At 45.5% G+C, this 16,959-nt stretch overlaps 1 protein-coding gene across 1 annotated transcript in view; it reads left to right on the top strand.

The window, feature by feature from the left end:
* Positions 1–16,959, top strand: part of CHRNB1 (cholinergic receptor nicotinic beta 1 subunit) — a 56,185-nt gene that overhangs the window by 24,963 nt on the left and 14,263 nt on the right. The window contains exons 7-9 of the mRNA XM_068273835.1: positions 2,086–2,277; positions 3,300–3,523; positions 11,060–11,223. Coding sequence (XP_068129936.1) covers positions 2,086–2,277; positions 3,300–3,523; positions 11,060–11,223 — 580 coding nt within the window. The remainder of the gene's footprint in view (positions 1–2,085; positions 2,278–3,299; positions 3,524–11,059; positions 11,224–16,959) is intronic.

Genomic DNA, 16,959 nt, shown 5'->3' with positions numbered 1-16,959 from the left:
AGAACCACACAACACTGATTAAGAAGCCCCATCCAGAGTTTTCTTCATTCTTCCTTCCCTTAATAATTGGCAAAAGTTGGCAATCTTGACCTGGGAAATATCACCGTAGAACTGTTAGAAAATTAAATCATTTTTTATCTTAATAAATTGAGTCTAGGTTTTCTGGATGATGGGGTCTCGGTTTTCTGGATGATGGGGTTCCCCATTGCTGGAGAATCTCGGTAAATCAGGCCAATAACACTACTTATGTTGTGCTTCATATGAATCAATCGGTGTCCATTCTGAGAAAAAAAAAAAAAACCATTATTTTTGGGGTACAGTTAAAAATGGCGCCGGCCGAATAACGGCGCCATTTTATGAACGATATTTATTTTTAAAAACGATATTTATCGTTTTTCATTTTAACCACTTCACCACTGAGGGGTTTTACCCCCTGAGCACCAGAGCAATTTTCACCTTTCAGCGCTCCTTCCATTCATTCCTCTATAACTTTATCATTACTTATCGCAATAAAATGAACTATATCTTGTTTTTTCCGCCACCAATTAGGCTTTCTTTAGGTGGGACATTATGCCAAGAATTATTTTTTTCTAAATGTGTTTTAATGGGAAAATAGGAAAAATGTGGGGAAAAAAATAATTATTTTTCAGTTTTCGGCCATTATAGTTTTTAAATAATGCATGCTACTGTAATTAAAACCCATGAAATGTATTTGGCCTTTTGTCCCGGTTATAAAACCATTTAAATTATGTCCCTATCACAATGTTTGGCGCCAATATTTTATTTGGAAATAAAGGTGCATTTTTTTCATTTTTGCGTCCATCCCTAATTACAAGCCCATAGTTTATAAAGTAACAGTGTTATACCCTCTTGACATAAATATTTAAAAAGTTCAGTCCCTAAGGTAACTATTTATGTATTTTTTTTAATTGTAAATTTTTTAATTTTTTTTTAATTACAAAAAAAAAAAAAAAAATGGGGAGTGTGGGAGGTAATGAGTTAATTTTATGTGTAAAAATCATTTATTTGTATGTGAAAAATGTGTAGGGTATAGTTTACTATTTGGCCACAAGATGGCCACAGTAACTTTTTGTTTTAATGCGACCTCCAAGCTTCCTTCCGGAAGCTTGGAGGAAGTATAAGGAGGCTGGACACGTGAGTTTTTTCTCACAATGATCGCGCTGCCCATAGGAGAGCAGCGGATCATTGCGGGGCTTAGATCAACGAACGGGAATGGATTTTCCCGTTCATTGATCTCTGGGCGAGCGGGCGGCGGCGTGTTTACTAGCGGCGGGCGGCGTGTTTACGAGCGGGAGCGCGGACAGCGTCGGGAACGCGGAAAATACGTATTTCTCTGTCCCTGGTTTTTAAAGGATGGAAAAAGGGGCGGAGAAATACGTACGCGCGGGGGTAAAGTGGTTAAACCTCTTCTTCTTGTTTATAAAACATTATTTATAGTTTCAATTGTCATCATCACATGCCATTGTAAAAGTTTTGTTTTATTTAATAATAGTGTTATACCTAATAGCCCTAACTAAACCGCCGCATTCCTGACTCTCTAATCTAACTAATTGCCCCCAAACTCCCCGGTGGGCAATCCGGGCTTCGTTTCCCAGTGAGGCAGGGCTATGAGCAGCAGCCCCGCCTCACATGCATCTGTCAGCGGCGGATCTCCGCCTCCGCCCGCCCCTCTCAATGAAGGAAGACTGAGAGGGGCGGGCGGAGGCGGAGATCCGCCTTACTGGGAAACTAGGCCCGGACTGCCCCCCAGGGAGTTTGGGGGCAATTAGTTAGATTAGAGCGTCGGGAATGCGGCGGTTTAGTTAGGGCTATTAGGTATAAAACTATTATTAAATAAAACAAAACTTTTACAATGGCATGTGACGATGACAATTTAAACTATAAATAACGTTAATATAAACAAGAAGAAGAGGTTTAAAACGAAAAATTTCGTACAGACATCCTGCACCGTTATTTAATCATAAAAACGATAAATATCATTTTATAATAAAGGTCTATGAGGCGCCGTTTTTATACCATTGGCGCTAGGCGCCGTTTTTCACTGATTCGTTATTTTTGTTGTAGAAAACGGCCAATGGGAGATTCGCCACCGGTCGTCCCGTAAGACCACCATTCCCACCGATCCTCTGTATGAAGATATTACATTCTATCTCGTGATCCGCAGGAAGCCGTTGTTCTATATCGTCAATATCATAGTCCCCTGCATCCTCATCACCATTCTGGCCATCTTCGTCTTCTATCTCCCTCCAGATGCCGGTAAGAAAAATCATAAAAAAAAACATTCATCATGGAGAAAAAGTCTTGTATTAATCTAAAACAATTTAATAATCGTTGAAATGTTTTCTAAGAAACAAATAATTGGCATACAATATCTACCATCCCAGACCAGGAAGGAACTTCCTTAAAGTCAATTTACTCTGTAACAATTGTCAGAAAACTTAACAACCTGGCCATCATAACTGGAGATTGTGGGATTTGGCGTGTAAATACAGCCATATCTTTTGTGACCACCTGGACCCTGCAGTGAACTTGAATGGTGGAACTCTGGGAGGATGGTGCAGGCTGCTTGCATGGTGGGGGCTGAGGAGATTTATTATGGGCCCACACAGATCCAAGGCCTGAGGGGAAGCTGTGTTGAGTCCGACGTCGGGCAAATTTACCACACTGACTTGTGATATCAGCAATCAGGCAACGGACACAAGATTTCATGGAGCTTCCCATAATGGATGCAGGAGACACACATCTGTATTTGCTGCATACTGGTCTTGTTGTGGGGGTGGAAGTAACTGGTGGTGATTGGAGGGGTTACATCTCCAAGTCCATATGTTATCCTCACTGTAACTTGTATAGGGGATGGAGGGATTATCACCCAAGTGTGCGTACAAATGGAGGTTCCCCCACAGCTATGCGTTGTTTTCCCAAACTTTGCAGTGAAGTATCTGTTAAGGCCCATACACACGTCTGATTTTTTCGAACAACGGGTCGTTTGAAAGTCCCGTCATTCAGTCATTCGCCCGTCAAATCGGGGGTGTGTACAGACTATCATTCGCGTGATAAGACTGAGTTTGAGCGATCCACCGGGCGGATCGCTCAAACTCAGTCTTATCACGCGAACGATAGTCTGTACACATGCCCAATTTGACGGGCGAACGACTGAATGACGGGACGTTCAAACGACCCGTCGTTCGAAAAAATCAGACTTGTGTATGGGCCTTTAAGATAAGTTCCTTATGATGTCTATCTCTTTCTCCCGTATTGTCTGTTGTTCTCCCCTCCAGGTGAGAAGATGACACTGTCCATCTTTGCTCTTCTTACCCTCACTGTCTTCCTGCTTCTGCTGGCTGATAAAGTCCCGGAGACCTCACTGAAGGTCCCCATCATTGTCAACTATCTGATGTTCACCATGATCCTGGTCACCTTTTCTGTCATCCTGAGCGTGGTGGTCCTCAACCTTCACCATCGGTCTCCCAACACTCACCACATGCCCCAGTGGGTGCGGCAGGTACGTTCCCCCAACACTCACCACATGCCCCAGTGGGTGCGGCAGGTACATTCTCCCAACACTCACCAAATGCCCCAGTGGGTGCGGCAGGTACGTTCCCCCAACACTCACCACATGCCCCAGTGGGTGCGGCAGGTATGTTCTCCCAACACTCACCACATGCCCCAGTGGGTGCGGCAGGTACATTCTCCCAACACTCACCACATGCCCCAGTGGGTGTGACAGGTACGTTCCCCCAACACTCACCACATGCCCCAGTGGGTGTGGCAGGTATGTTCCCCCAACACTCACCACATGCCCCAGTGGGTGCGGAAGGTACGTTCCCCCAACACTCACCACATGCCCCAGTGGGTGTGGCAGGTACGTTCTCCCAACACTCACCACATGCCCCAGTGGGTGCGGCAGGTACGTTCTCCCAACACTCACCACATGCCCCAGTGGGTGTGACAGGTACATTCCCCCAACACTCACCACATGCCCCAGTGGGTGCGGCAGGTACGTTCTCCCAACACTCATCACATGCCCCAGTGGGTGCGGCAGGTACGTTCTCCCAACACTCACCACATGCCCCAGTGGGTGCGGCAGGTACGTTCTCCCAACACTCACCACATGCCCCAGTGGGTGCGACAGGTACGTTCTCCCAACACTCACCAAATGCCCCAGTGGGTGTGGCAGGTACGTTCCCCCAACACTCACCACATGCCCCAGTGGGTGCGACAGGTACGTTCTCCCAACACTCACCAAATGCCCCAGTGGGTGTGGCAGGTACGTTCCCCCAACACTCACCACATGCCCCAGTGGGTGCGGCAGGTACGTTCCCCCAACACTCACCACATGCCCCAGTGGGTGCGGAAGGTACCTTCCCCCAACACTCACCACATGCCCCAGTGGGTGCGGTAGGTACGTTCCCCCAACACTCACCACATGCCCCAGTGGGTGCGGTAGGTACGTTCCCCCAACACTCACCACATGCCCCAGTGGGTGCGGCAGGTACGTTCCCCCAACACTCACCACATGCCCCAGTGGGTGCGGAAGGTACCTTCCCCCAACACTCACCACATGCCCCAGTGGGTGCGGTAGGTACGTTCCCCCAACACTCACCACATGCCCCAGTGGGTGCGGTAGGTACGTTCCCCCAACACTCACCACATGCCCCAGTGGGTGCGGCAGGTACGTTCCCCCAACACTCACCACATGCCCCAGTGGGTGTGGAAGGTACGGTCCCCCAACACTCACCACATGCCCCAGTGGGTGCGGTAGGTACGTTCCCCCAACACTCACCACATGCCCCAGTGGGTGCGGCAGGTACGTTCCCCCAACACTCACCACATGCCCCAGTGGGTGTGGAAGGTACGGTCCCCCAACACTCACCACATGCCCCAGTGGGTGCGGCAGGTACGTTCCCCCAACACTCACCACATGCCCCAGTGGGTGCGGCAGGTACGTTCCCCCAACACTCACCACATGCCCCAGTGGGTGCGGCAGGTACGTTCCCCCAACACTCACCACATGCCCCAGTGGGTGCGGCAGGTATGTTCCCCCAACACTCACCACATGGCCCAGTGGGTGTGGCAGGTACGTTCCCCCAACACTCACCACATGCCCCAGTGGGTGCAGCAAGTACGTTCTCCCAACACTCACCACATGCCCCAGTGGGTGCGGAAGGTACGTTCCCCCAACACTCACCACATGCCCCAGTGGGTGCGGCAGGTACGTTCCCCCAACACTCACCACATGCCCCAGTGGGTGCGGCAGGTGTGTCCCTCCTCAGAGAGTCATCTCCATGTCTTCACAGCAGCTGAGAATCAGAGACTTCTCCAGATCATAGCGTCACAAAGAGGACCTGTAGTGAAAATAGTAAAATTAATAAAATTGCTTCTTGTTTACATCATTCATTCTGCATAACTAATCATCCTAGCCTAAACATTACTGGAGGGAAATATTATTATTATTATTATTATTATTATTATTATAGTACAAAATACAGAATTAGTAATTACAGTGACAAAAGTAACATGATGAATAACATTTATAACAAATTACTAGACACAAAAGGATGAGAGAGTCTCGCCCTTGTGAGCTTACACACCAATATACAGCAATATGTAGATATTCAGAGTGATCCTGATACTGAAACCAGGATAATGTATGTAAAAGTGGGTGTCCTGAATAAGTTACTGTATTCTGCTATATGTCACTACAGGGCCTCTTTACTGCATTCTGCTATATGTCACTACAGGGCCTCTTTACTGCATTCTGCTATATGTCACTACAGGGCCTCTTCACTGCATTCTACTATATGTCACTGCAGGACCTCTTTACTGCATTCTGCTATATGTCACTACAGGGCCTCTTTACTGCATTCTGCTATATGTCACTACAGGGCCTCTTTACTGCATTCTGTTATATGTCACTACAGGGCCTCTTTACTGCATTCTGCTATATGTCACTACAGGGCCTCTTTACTGCATTCTGCTATATGTCACTACAGGGCCTCTTCACTGCATTCTACTATATGTCACTGCAGGACCTCTTTACTGCATTCTGCTATATGTCACTACAGGGCCTCTTTACTGCATTCTGCTATATGTCACTACAGGGCCTCTTTACTGCATTCTGTTATATGTCACTACAGGGCCTCTTTACTGCATTCTGCTATATGTCACTACAGGGCCTCTTTACTGCATTCTGCTATATGTCACTACAGAGCCTATTTACTGCATCCTGCTATATGTCACTACAGGGCCTCTTTACTGCATTCTGCTATATGTCACTACAGGGCCTCTTTACTGCATTCTACTACATGTCACTACAGGGCCTCTTTACTGCATTCTACTATATGTCACTACAGGGCCTCTTTACTGCATTCTGCTATATATCACTACAGGGCCTCATTACTGTATTCTGCTATATGTCACTACAGGGCCTCTTTACTGCATCCTGCTATATGTCACTACAGGGCCTCTTTACTGCATTCTGTTATATGTCACTACAGGGCCTCTTTACTGCATTCTGCTATATGTCACTACAGGGCCTCTTTACTGCATTCTACTATATGTCACTACAGGGCCTCTTTACTGCATTCTGCTATATGTCACTACAGGGCCTCTTTACTGCATTCTGCTATATATCACTACAGGGCCTCATTACTGCATTCTGCTATATGTCACTACAGGGCCTCTTTACTGCATTCTGCTATATGTCACTACAGGGCCTCTTTACTGCATTCTGCTATATGTCACTACAGAGCCTATTTACTGCATCCTGCTATATGTCACTACAGGGCCTCTTTACTGCATTCTGCTATATGTCACTACAGGGCCTCTTTACTGCATTCTACTACATGTCACTACAGGGCCTCTTTACTGCATTCTACTATATGTCACTACAGGGCCTCTTTACTGCATTCTGCTATATATCACTACAGGGCCTCATTACTGTATTCTGCTATATGTCACTACAGGGCCTCTTTACTGCATCCTGCTATATGTCACTACAGGGCCTCTTTACTGCATTCTGTTATATGTCACTACAGGGCCTCTTTACTGCATTCTGCTATATGTCACTACAGGGCCTCTTTACTGCATTCTACTATATGTCACTACAGGGCCTCTTTACTGCATTCTGCTATATGTCACTACAGGGCCTCTTTACTGCATTCTGCTATATATCACTACAGGGCCTCATTACTGCATTCTGCTATATGTCACTACAGGGCCTCTTTACTGCATTCTACTATATGTCACTACAGGGCCTCTTTACTGCATTCTGCTATATGTCACTACAGGGCCTCTTTACTGCATTCTGCTATATATCACTACAGGGCCTCATTACTGCATTCTGCTATATGTCACTACAGGGCCTCTTTACTGCATTCTGCTATATGTCACTACAGGGCCTCTTTACTGCATTCTGCTATATGTCACTACAGGGCCTCTTCACTGCATTCTACTATATGTCACTGCAGGACCTCTTTACTGCATTCTGCTATATGTCACTACAGGGCCTCTTTACTGCATTCTGCTATATGTCACTACAGGGCCTCTTTACTGCATTCTGTTATATGTCACTACAGGGCCTCTTTACTGCATTCTGCTATATGTCACTACAGGGCCTCTTTACTGCATTCTGCTATATGTCACTACAGGGCCTCTTCACTGCATTCTACTATATGTCACTGCAGGACCTCTTTACTGCATTCTGCTATATGTCACTACAGGGCCTCTTTACTGCATTCTGCTATATGTCACTACAGGGCCTCTTTACTGCATTCTGTTATATGTCACTACAGGGCCTCTTTACTGCATTCTGCTATATGTCATTACAGGGCCTCTTTACTGCATTCTGCTATATGTCACTACAGAGCCTATTTACTGCATCCTGCTATATGTCACTACAGGGCCTCTTTACTGCATTCTGCTATATGTCACTACAGGGCCTCTTTACTGCATTCTACTACATGTCACTACAGGGCCTCTTTACTGCATTCTACTATATGTCACTACAGGGCCTCTTTACTGCATTCTGCTATATATCACTACAGGGCCTCATTACTGTATTCTGCTATATGTCACTACAGGGCCTCTTTACTGCATCCTGCTATATGTCACTACAGGGCCTCTTTACTGCATTCTGTTATATGTCACTACAGGGCCTCTTTACTGCATTCTGCTATATGTCACTACAGGGCCTCTTTACTGCATTCTACTATATGTCACTACAGGGCCTCTTTACTGCATTCTGCTATATGTCACTACAGGGCCTCTTTACTGCATTCTGCTATATATCACTACAGGGCCTCATTACTGCATTCTGCTATATGTCACTACAGGGCCTCTTTACTGCATTCTGCTATATGTCACTACAGGGCCTCTTTACTGCATTCTGCTATATGTCACTACAGGGCCTCATTACTGCATTCTGCTATATGTCACTACAGGGCCTCTTTACTGCATTCTGCTATATGTCACTACAGGGCCTCATTACTGCATTCTGCTATATGTCACTACAGGGCCTCATTACTGCATTCTGCTGTATGTCACTACAGGGCCTCTTTACTGCATTCTACTATATGTCACTACAGGGCCTCTTTACTGCATTCTGCTATATGTCACTACAGAGCCTATTTACTGCATCCTGCTATATGTCACTACAGGGCCTCTTTACTGCATTCTGCTATATGTCACTACAGGGCCTCTTTACTGCATTCTACTACATGTCACTACAGGGCCTCTTTACTGCATTCTACTATATGTCACTACAGGGCCTCTTTACTGCATTCTGCTATATATCACTACAGGGCCTCATTACTGTATTCTGCTATATGTCACTACAGGGCCTCTTTACTGCATCCTGCTATATGTCACTACAGGGCCTCTTTACTGCATTCTGTTATATGTCACTACAGGGCCTCTTTACTGCATTCTGCTATATGTCACTACAGGGCCTCTTTACTGCATTCTACTATATGTCACTACAGGGCCTCTTTACTGCATTCTGCTATATGTCACTACAGGGCCTCTTTACTGCATTCTGCTATATATCACTACAGGGCCTCATTACTGCATTCTGCTATATGTCACTACAGGGCCTCTTTACTGCATTCTGCTATATGTCACTACAGGGCCTCTTTACTGCATTCTGCTATATATCACTACAGGGCCTCATTACTGCATTCTGCTATATGTCACTACAGGGCCTCTTTACTGCATTCTGCTATATGGCACTACAGGGCCTCTTTACTGCATTCTGCTATATGTCACTACAGGGCCTCTTTACTGCATTCTACTATATGTCACTACAGGGCCTCTTTACTGCATTCTGCTATATGTCACTACAGGGCCTCTTTACTGCATTCTGCTATATGTCACTACAGGGCCTCTATACTGCATTCTGCTATATGTCACTACAGGGCCTCTTTACTGCATTCTGCTATATGTCACTACAGGGCCTCTTTACTGCATTCTGCTATATGTCACTACAGGGCCTCTTTACTGCATTCTACTACATGTCACTACAGGGCCTCTTTACTGCATTCTGCTATATGTCACTACAGGGCCTCTTTACTGCATTCTGCTATATGTCACTACAGGGCCTCTTTACTGCATTCTGCTATATATCACTACAGGGCCTCATTACTGCATTCTGCTATATGTCACTACAGGGCCTCTTTACTGCATTCTGCTATATGGCACTACAGGGCCTCTTTACTGCATTCTGCTATATGTCACTACAGGGCCTCTTTACTGCATTCTACTATATGTCACTACAGGGCCTCTTTACTGCATTCTGCTATATGTCACTACAGGGCCTCTTTACTGCATTCTGCTATATGTCACTACAGGGCCTCTATACTGCATTCTGCTATATGTCACTACAGGGCCTCTTTACTGCATTCTGCTATATGTCACTACAGAGCCTCTATACTGCATTCTGTTATATGTCACTACAGGGCCTCTTTACTGCATTCTACTATATGTCACTACAGGGCCTCTTTACTGCATTCTGCTATATGTCACTACAGGGCCTCTTTACTGCATTCTGCTATATGTCACTACAGGGCCTCTTCACTGCATTCTACTATATGTCACTGCAGGACCTCTTTACTGCATTCTGCTATATGTCACTACAGGGCCTCTTTACTGCATTCTGCTATATGTCACTACAGGGCCTCTTTACTGCATTCTGTTATATGTCACTACAGGGCCTCTTTACTGCATTCTGCTATATGTCACTACAGGGCCTCTTTACTGCATTCTGCTATATGTCACTACAGGGCCTCTTTACTGCATTCTACTATATGTCCCTACAGGGCCTCTTTACTGCATTCTGCTATATGTCACTACAGGGCCTCTATACTGCATTCTGCTATATGTCACTACAGGGCCTCTTTACTGCATTCTGCTATATGTCACTACAGGGCCTCTTTACTGCATTCTGCTATATGTCACTACAGGGCCCCTTTACTGCATTCTGCTATATGTCACTACAGGGCCTCTTTACTGCATTCTACTATATGTCACTACAGGGCCTCTTTACTGCATTCTGCTATATGTCACTACAGGGCCTCTTTACTGCATTCTGCTATATGTCACTACAGGGCCCCTTTACTGCATTCTGCTATATGTCACTACAGGGCCTCTTTACTGCATTCTACTATATGTCACTACAGGGCCTCTTTAATGCATTCTGCTATATGTCACTACAGGGCCTCTTTACTGCACTCTGCTATATGTCACTACAGGGCCTCTATACTGCATTCTGCTATATGTCACTACAGGGCCTCTTTACTGCATTCTACTATATGTCACTACAGGGCCTCTTTACTGCATGCTGCTATATGTCACTACAGGGCCTCTTTACTGCATTCTACTATATGTTACTACAGGGCCTCTTTACTGCATTCTACTATATGTCACTACAGGGCCTCTTTACTGCATTCTGCTATATGTCACCACAGGGCCTCTTTAAGGTTGATTGACATCCGTCATTCAGTGGAATGTCTTCTTTAATACAGATTTTATTCTCTTTTTTCAGATTTTTATTATTCACCTCCCCCGCTACCTCCTGATCAGTCGCCCCAAGCCGGAGCCCCCCCAGCCCGCCCCTCCCCCAGTACGCCCGGTGGTGACCACGCGGCACGCAGACGAGTACTTCATCCGAAGGCCGGAGAATGACTTCATCTTCCCTAAACCTGAGCGGTACGTTTGCTGAAACTCAACCAATCCCCACACACGCTGCACACTCACTTTATGAAGCCATGCAAAGAAACTGTCACAGTATTAAAGTGGAGCTGAACTCTTGTACAGGACAGGAGGAAAACACAGAGAAATGCACCCTGTGTGTATTTAGAGAGTTTAGCCTGTCTAATTCCCCCTCATCTGTGACTAATCATAACTGTAATTTGATCTCTCACCTGTGTCAGCAGACTGCCTCGGCAGAGCAGCTAATTTGTAAATACAGGATGTTAACCATTCCATGAAAGCAGGAAGTAGACACACTGCAGATTTATTGCAGGATTTGTATCGGCTGTAACAAAGAAATGTTTTTTCTTTAACTACTTTGGCCTTTTGGACGTATAATATACGACCAAAAGGCCGCATGTGTGATCCCGCAGCTGATCACACACGTGCACGCACGCTCCCGGGCCGCGGTTCGTTAGCCAGGGAATCAATGAATTGGGACATGGTGCCCGATCATTGATCCCTTTCCCTGGCAGGAAAAGCGACGGCTTCTCTCGGAAGCCTTGCTCTTTCTGCCTCTTACGTCCCCCCTGCGTCCCTCTAAGTGTACATGTTTCGCTTAGAGTGACATAATGTAAACAAACTTATGGCTGCCATCTTGTGGCCAAATAGTAAAACTACATCTACATGTAAAAAAACAAAACATATTTACATAAAAAATTGCTATTTACATCCCACCCTCCAAAAAATACCCAAATAAAATGTTTAATAAGAAAAAAAAAATTACAATAATGCACTTTTATTTCCAACTAAAATATTGTTGCCATACATTGTGATAGAGACATAATGCAAACGGTGTAATACTTGGGACTATTAGGCAAATACAATTAGTGGGTTTTAATTATGGAGGCATGTATTATTTTAAAAATATAATGGTCAAAACTGAGAAATAATTATTTTTTTTCAGTGTTTTTCTTATTCCTGTTAAAATGCATTTTCAGTAAAGTAGCTCTTAGCAAAATGTACCCCCAAAGAAAGCCTAATTGGTGGCGGAAAAAACAAGCTATAGATCAGTTCATTGATAAGTAGTGATAAAGTTATAGGCTAATGAATGGGAGGTGAACATTGCTTGGATGCATAAAGTGAAACACGCCTGAGGGCTGAAGTGGTTAAAGGGTATTATGCTGTTGGGTATCTTTTAGAGCAGAGAGGAAGTCCTGAGTTCAGGTCCACTTTAAGAGCATGAAAAATTTGGACCTCAGCATGTTGCAGCAAAAAGATTGATACAGAAAGAATGATGTCACACTTTGCCAACTAGGCTTGACCCTCAAGGTACATTGGTTAAAGAGTTTTATAGAAAACTTTCCCTGGTTGTAGGATATACAAAATTCTTGTCCTACTTATAGGGGTTTGATAAAATTGTAACAGAAATGTGTTTATTTGGTGTACAATGCACATTTGTAGGGATGGACAGGTGACTATATACACATGTAGGGGTCTTTGCTGATCCCCCCCAACAGGAATTGTGCTCTGATGGGGTGTAGCTATCCTACTGGTGGTCAACCTGTCATTTTTTTAGTCCTTCTCATGTGCTATTGTTGCAATCAAACTGACTTGCTGCTGGTGTATGCACTACAGTCAGTTTAGTATGTCACATGAACACAATGTAAAATCATCCCCATGGGGGATATAAACACCTTCATGGAAGGTAGCTGGGAAGGAATAATTTCACCATCATAGTGAGAGGAAGTATAGTGGTAAATAGGTAGATAGATAGGTGCCACTCAACAATTGTTTCGCCTCAATCAAAGAGGCGTCGTCAGGAGTATGTGATGCACATTCAATTTACAATATATACAATATATACACAGTAGTCCCCCCACCAACCAACAGAGATTCCCCCAGCAACCCGCTCAAGTCAGAACATAAAGAATGATAAACTGCTGATGTCCCTGAGCTTTATCTGTGTAACAATTGCAGAGTCTAGGCACGCTAATTGCTAAATAAAGTGTTTCATCGACATCTGTCTAACAAAATGGAACCAACTCAACCTGTCATTATCAGTGGAGAGCAATATTTATTAGACTAAACTCTAAGAACATCCAGCATCGAAAATATCCAACCTCCGATGTATCTCACAGACTAACGTATCATACTAAGCACTCTACCATAAGTGGGCTGTCCATCCACACTCTACACATCTTCAGTAATTTACTTCTACAACCTCAATTAATACACGTGATAGTATTTTTTAAAACTCCACCACCCCATCAAGGCATGGGGGGTGGGGGGGGGGGGGTCTGGTCTTGTCCAGGCTTGTTTAGCCTAGTATGTTTTTATTGGCAAAGTAGCAAGGTTTCCGAATATGTGGTTTAGACTAGAGATGTAGCGAACGGTTCGCCGGCGAACGGTTCCAGGCGAACCTTGGTGGTTCACGTTCGCAGAGAACCGGGAACTTTTTTCAAAGTTCGGTTCGCCCATAGTCTTTAATGGCCGCCGACTTTAACGGTTAATAGCAAAGTACCCCTACATAGTAGAAACACCAAAATTGTTGGGAATGTTAAGTGGAATTGTGGGAACAAGAGGAAAACAATTTTTTTCAAAAAGACCTTATAATTTTTGAGAAAATCAATTTTAAAGTTTCAGAGTAAAATGAGCCGATTCATAAAAAAAAGAACCGATCCATTAAAAAGAACCGGATGATTCAAGAACCGTTAGTATAGCAGAGAATGCGTCCTGAGCAGGACGTGAAGCTGCCGTCTCCGCTGCTGTCTCTCCCCACCTGCCTTCACCTGTCACCCTCACCTAGCCTGGCACCCAGCGCACCCATGGGTGCCAGGCTAGGTGAGAGTGACAGGTGAGGAGGTGGGGAGAGACAGCAGGAGCCGGCAGCTATGCAACCAAAAGGACGCATTCTCTGCTATGTGGGAGGCATCGGAGATCTTCAATTAACTTAATTGAAGATCGCAACATAAGAGGATACAGTTCGTTGGATCATTTACCGTGGATATTGGCGTGGGAAAACTTTTTTAAAGGTACAGGTAAGTATTTATGGTTAATTTAGAATAATAAAATACTTTTCTCGTGGTTGTGTTTTTATTTCATTTAACCCTTTGTGGAAATGGGTAAGGGGTACTTTGTACCCCTATACTCATTTCTCCTGGGAGGGGGGGTGGGCATCTGGGGTCCCCTTCTTAAAGGGGACTCCCAGATGCCACCATGAACCCCCCCCCCCAGGGAGTCGTCGCCCCCACCTCCTCCTGGGGCACCGGAGGTGGGGAAGAGCCCCTTGTCCATGGATTGGACAAGGGCTCCGGGGGGGGGGAGGGGAAGGCTTGAGCGCCCCCCCCCCCCCCCCCCGCAGCCCCCTTTCCATGGACCATGCGGGCTGGTATAGCTCAGGGTGCGAAGCCCCAGTCGACCGGGGCTCCGCATTCTGGCTATCCCAGCCTGCATGGGGGACAAGGGGTTACAGAGGCTCGGGAGGGGGGACCCCACGCCATTTTTTTTTCAGATTTCCCACACACAGCAAATAAAAAAATAAAAACATTTTTTATAGGACTTCCGAGGCCACAAATGTGAAAAAAAGATAATACCTTTTCATAATCCATATCCATTGAGGACGCCATCCGCACCCTCCTGTTAATTCCGCCATGGCTCCAGCACTAATAATGGCCCTGGTCGAGTCCCGACCCCTCTGAACGGGTCGGGTTCTCAACTCATTCCCCCCTCAATATGGCCGCCACAGATTGCCGTGGCTATGCAGTCCGCATAGACGCGATTGCGGCTGCGCAGCTCTAGCACTTCCTCCCGATGCGTCCGATGTATGCACGCATATTGATGACGCGGTGGGAGGAGGGCCTGGAGCTGCGCAGCCGCAATCGCGCCTATGCAGACTGCACAGCCGCGGCAATCTGTGGAGGCCATATTGAGGAGGGAATGAGAACCCGACCCGTTTGGAGGGGTCGGGGCCCGACCGGGGCCGGTATTACTGCGGGAGCCATGGGGGAATGAACAGGAGGGCGCGGATGGCGTCCTCCATGATATGGATTATGAAAAGGTATTAAACTTTTTTCACATTTGTGGCCTAGGAAGTCTGTTAAATATTGTTTCCTGATATCTTTTTAACATATCCTGCAAATTTGGTGTTGCTAGGATGTAAGGGGCCTTTGCTATTAACTGCTAAAGTCGGCGGGTGATGATGATAACCAACCAGAATTATAGGGGTGCAAAAGTGCTGAATTCTGCCATAGGCTTCCATTAGGCTCCCTATTTCACTTTCAAAAATCTCAAATCTTTTCAAAGGGCAATTGCTCAGCAGTGGCAAATTTTCTAGCATTGTAGGAACTGTTAGGGGGATCATAACTGGTGAGTTTCAGGCCCCTAGGCCAAAGAGGTCATAGCCTAGGGCAGGGGTGCCCACACTTTTTCGGCTCGCGAGCTACTTTAAAATTTGCCAAGCCCAGGAGATCTACCAACATTTAGGTAGCTAGGTATACGTGCCTTCAGTATAGGTAGATAGGTATTATTGCAAAGAGTAGATAAATCGGCACTAGATGTAAGATAGGCAGGTCAGGGGCCTCAGGTGCAGGCAGCTGTGCCTCCAGAAAACAGATGAATTGTAGAACTGTTTGGTTGAATTGTTTGGTTCTATAGGTAGATAGGTATAGGGGCCTTCAGTATAGGTAGATAGGTATAGGGGCCTTCAGTATAGGTAGATAGGTATAGGGGCCTTCAGTATAGGTAGATAGGTATAGGGGCCTTCAGTATAGGTAGATAGGTATAGGGGCCTTCAGTATAGGTAGATAGGTATAGGGGCCTTCAGTATAGGTAGATAGGTATAGGGGCCTTCAGTATAGGTAGATAGGTATAGGGGCCTTCAGTATAGGTAGATAGGTATAGGGGCCTTCAGTATAGGTAGATAGGTATACGTGCCTTCAGTATAGGTAGATAGGTATAGGGGCCTTCAGTATAGGTAGATAGGTATACGTGCCTTCAGTATAGGTAGATAGGTATAGGGGCCTTCAGTATAGGTAGATAGGTATAGGGGCCTTCAGTATAGGTAGATAGGTATAGGGGCCTTCAGTATAGGTAGATAGGTATACGTGCCTTCAGTATAGGTAGATAGGTATAGGGGCCTTCAGTATAGGTAGATAGGTATAGGGGCCTTCAGTATAGGTAGATAGGTATAGGGGCCTTCAGTATAGGTAGATAGGTATAGGGGCCTTCAGTATAGGTAGATAGGTATACGTGCCTTCAGTATAGGTAGATAGGTATAGGGGCCTTCAGTATAGGTAGATAGGTATAGGGGCCTTCAGTATAGGTAGATAGGTATAGGGGCTTTCAGTATAGGTAGATAGGTATACGTGCCTTCAGTATAGGTAGATAGGTATACGTGCCTTCAGTATAGGTAGATAGGTATAGGGGCCTTCAGTATAGGTAGATAGGTATACGTGCCTTCAGTATAGGTAGATAGGTATAGGGGCCTTCAGTATAGGTAGATAGGTATACGTGCCTTCAGTATAGGTAGATAGGTATAGGGGCCTTCAGTATAGGTAGATAGGTATACGTGCCTTCAGTATAGGTAGATAGGTATAGGGGCCTTCAGTATAGGTAGATAGGTATACGTGCCTTTAGTATAGGTAGATAGGTATAGGGGCCTTCAGTATAGGTAGATAGGTATACGTGCCTTCAGTATAGGTAGATAGGTATACGTGCCTTCAGTATAGGTAGATAGGTATACGTGCCTTCAGT

The sequence above is a fragment of the Hyperolius riggenbachi genome, chromosome 3, assembly GCF_040937935.1.
Source record: "Hyperolius riggenbachi isolate aHypRig1 chromosome 3, aHypRig1.pri, whole genome shotgun sequence".
Classification (NCBI taxonomy): domain Eukaryota; kingdom Metazoa; phylum Chordata; class Amphibia; order Anura; family Hyperoliidae; genus Hyperolius; species Hyperolius riggenbachi.
This window is presented reverse-complemented; position numbering and strand designations above follow the sequence as displayed.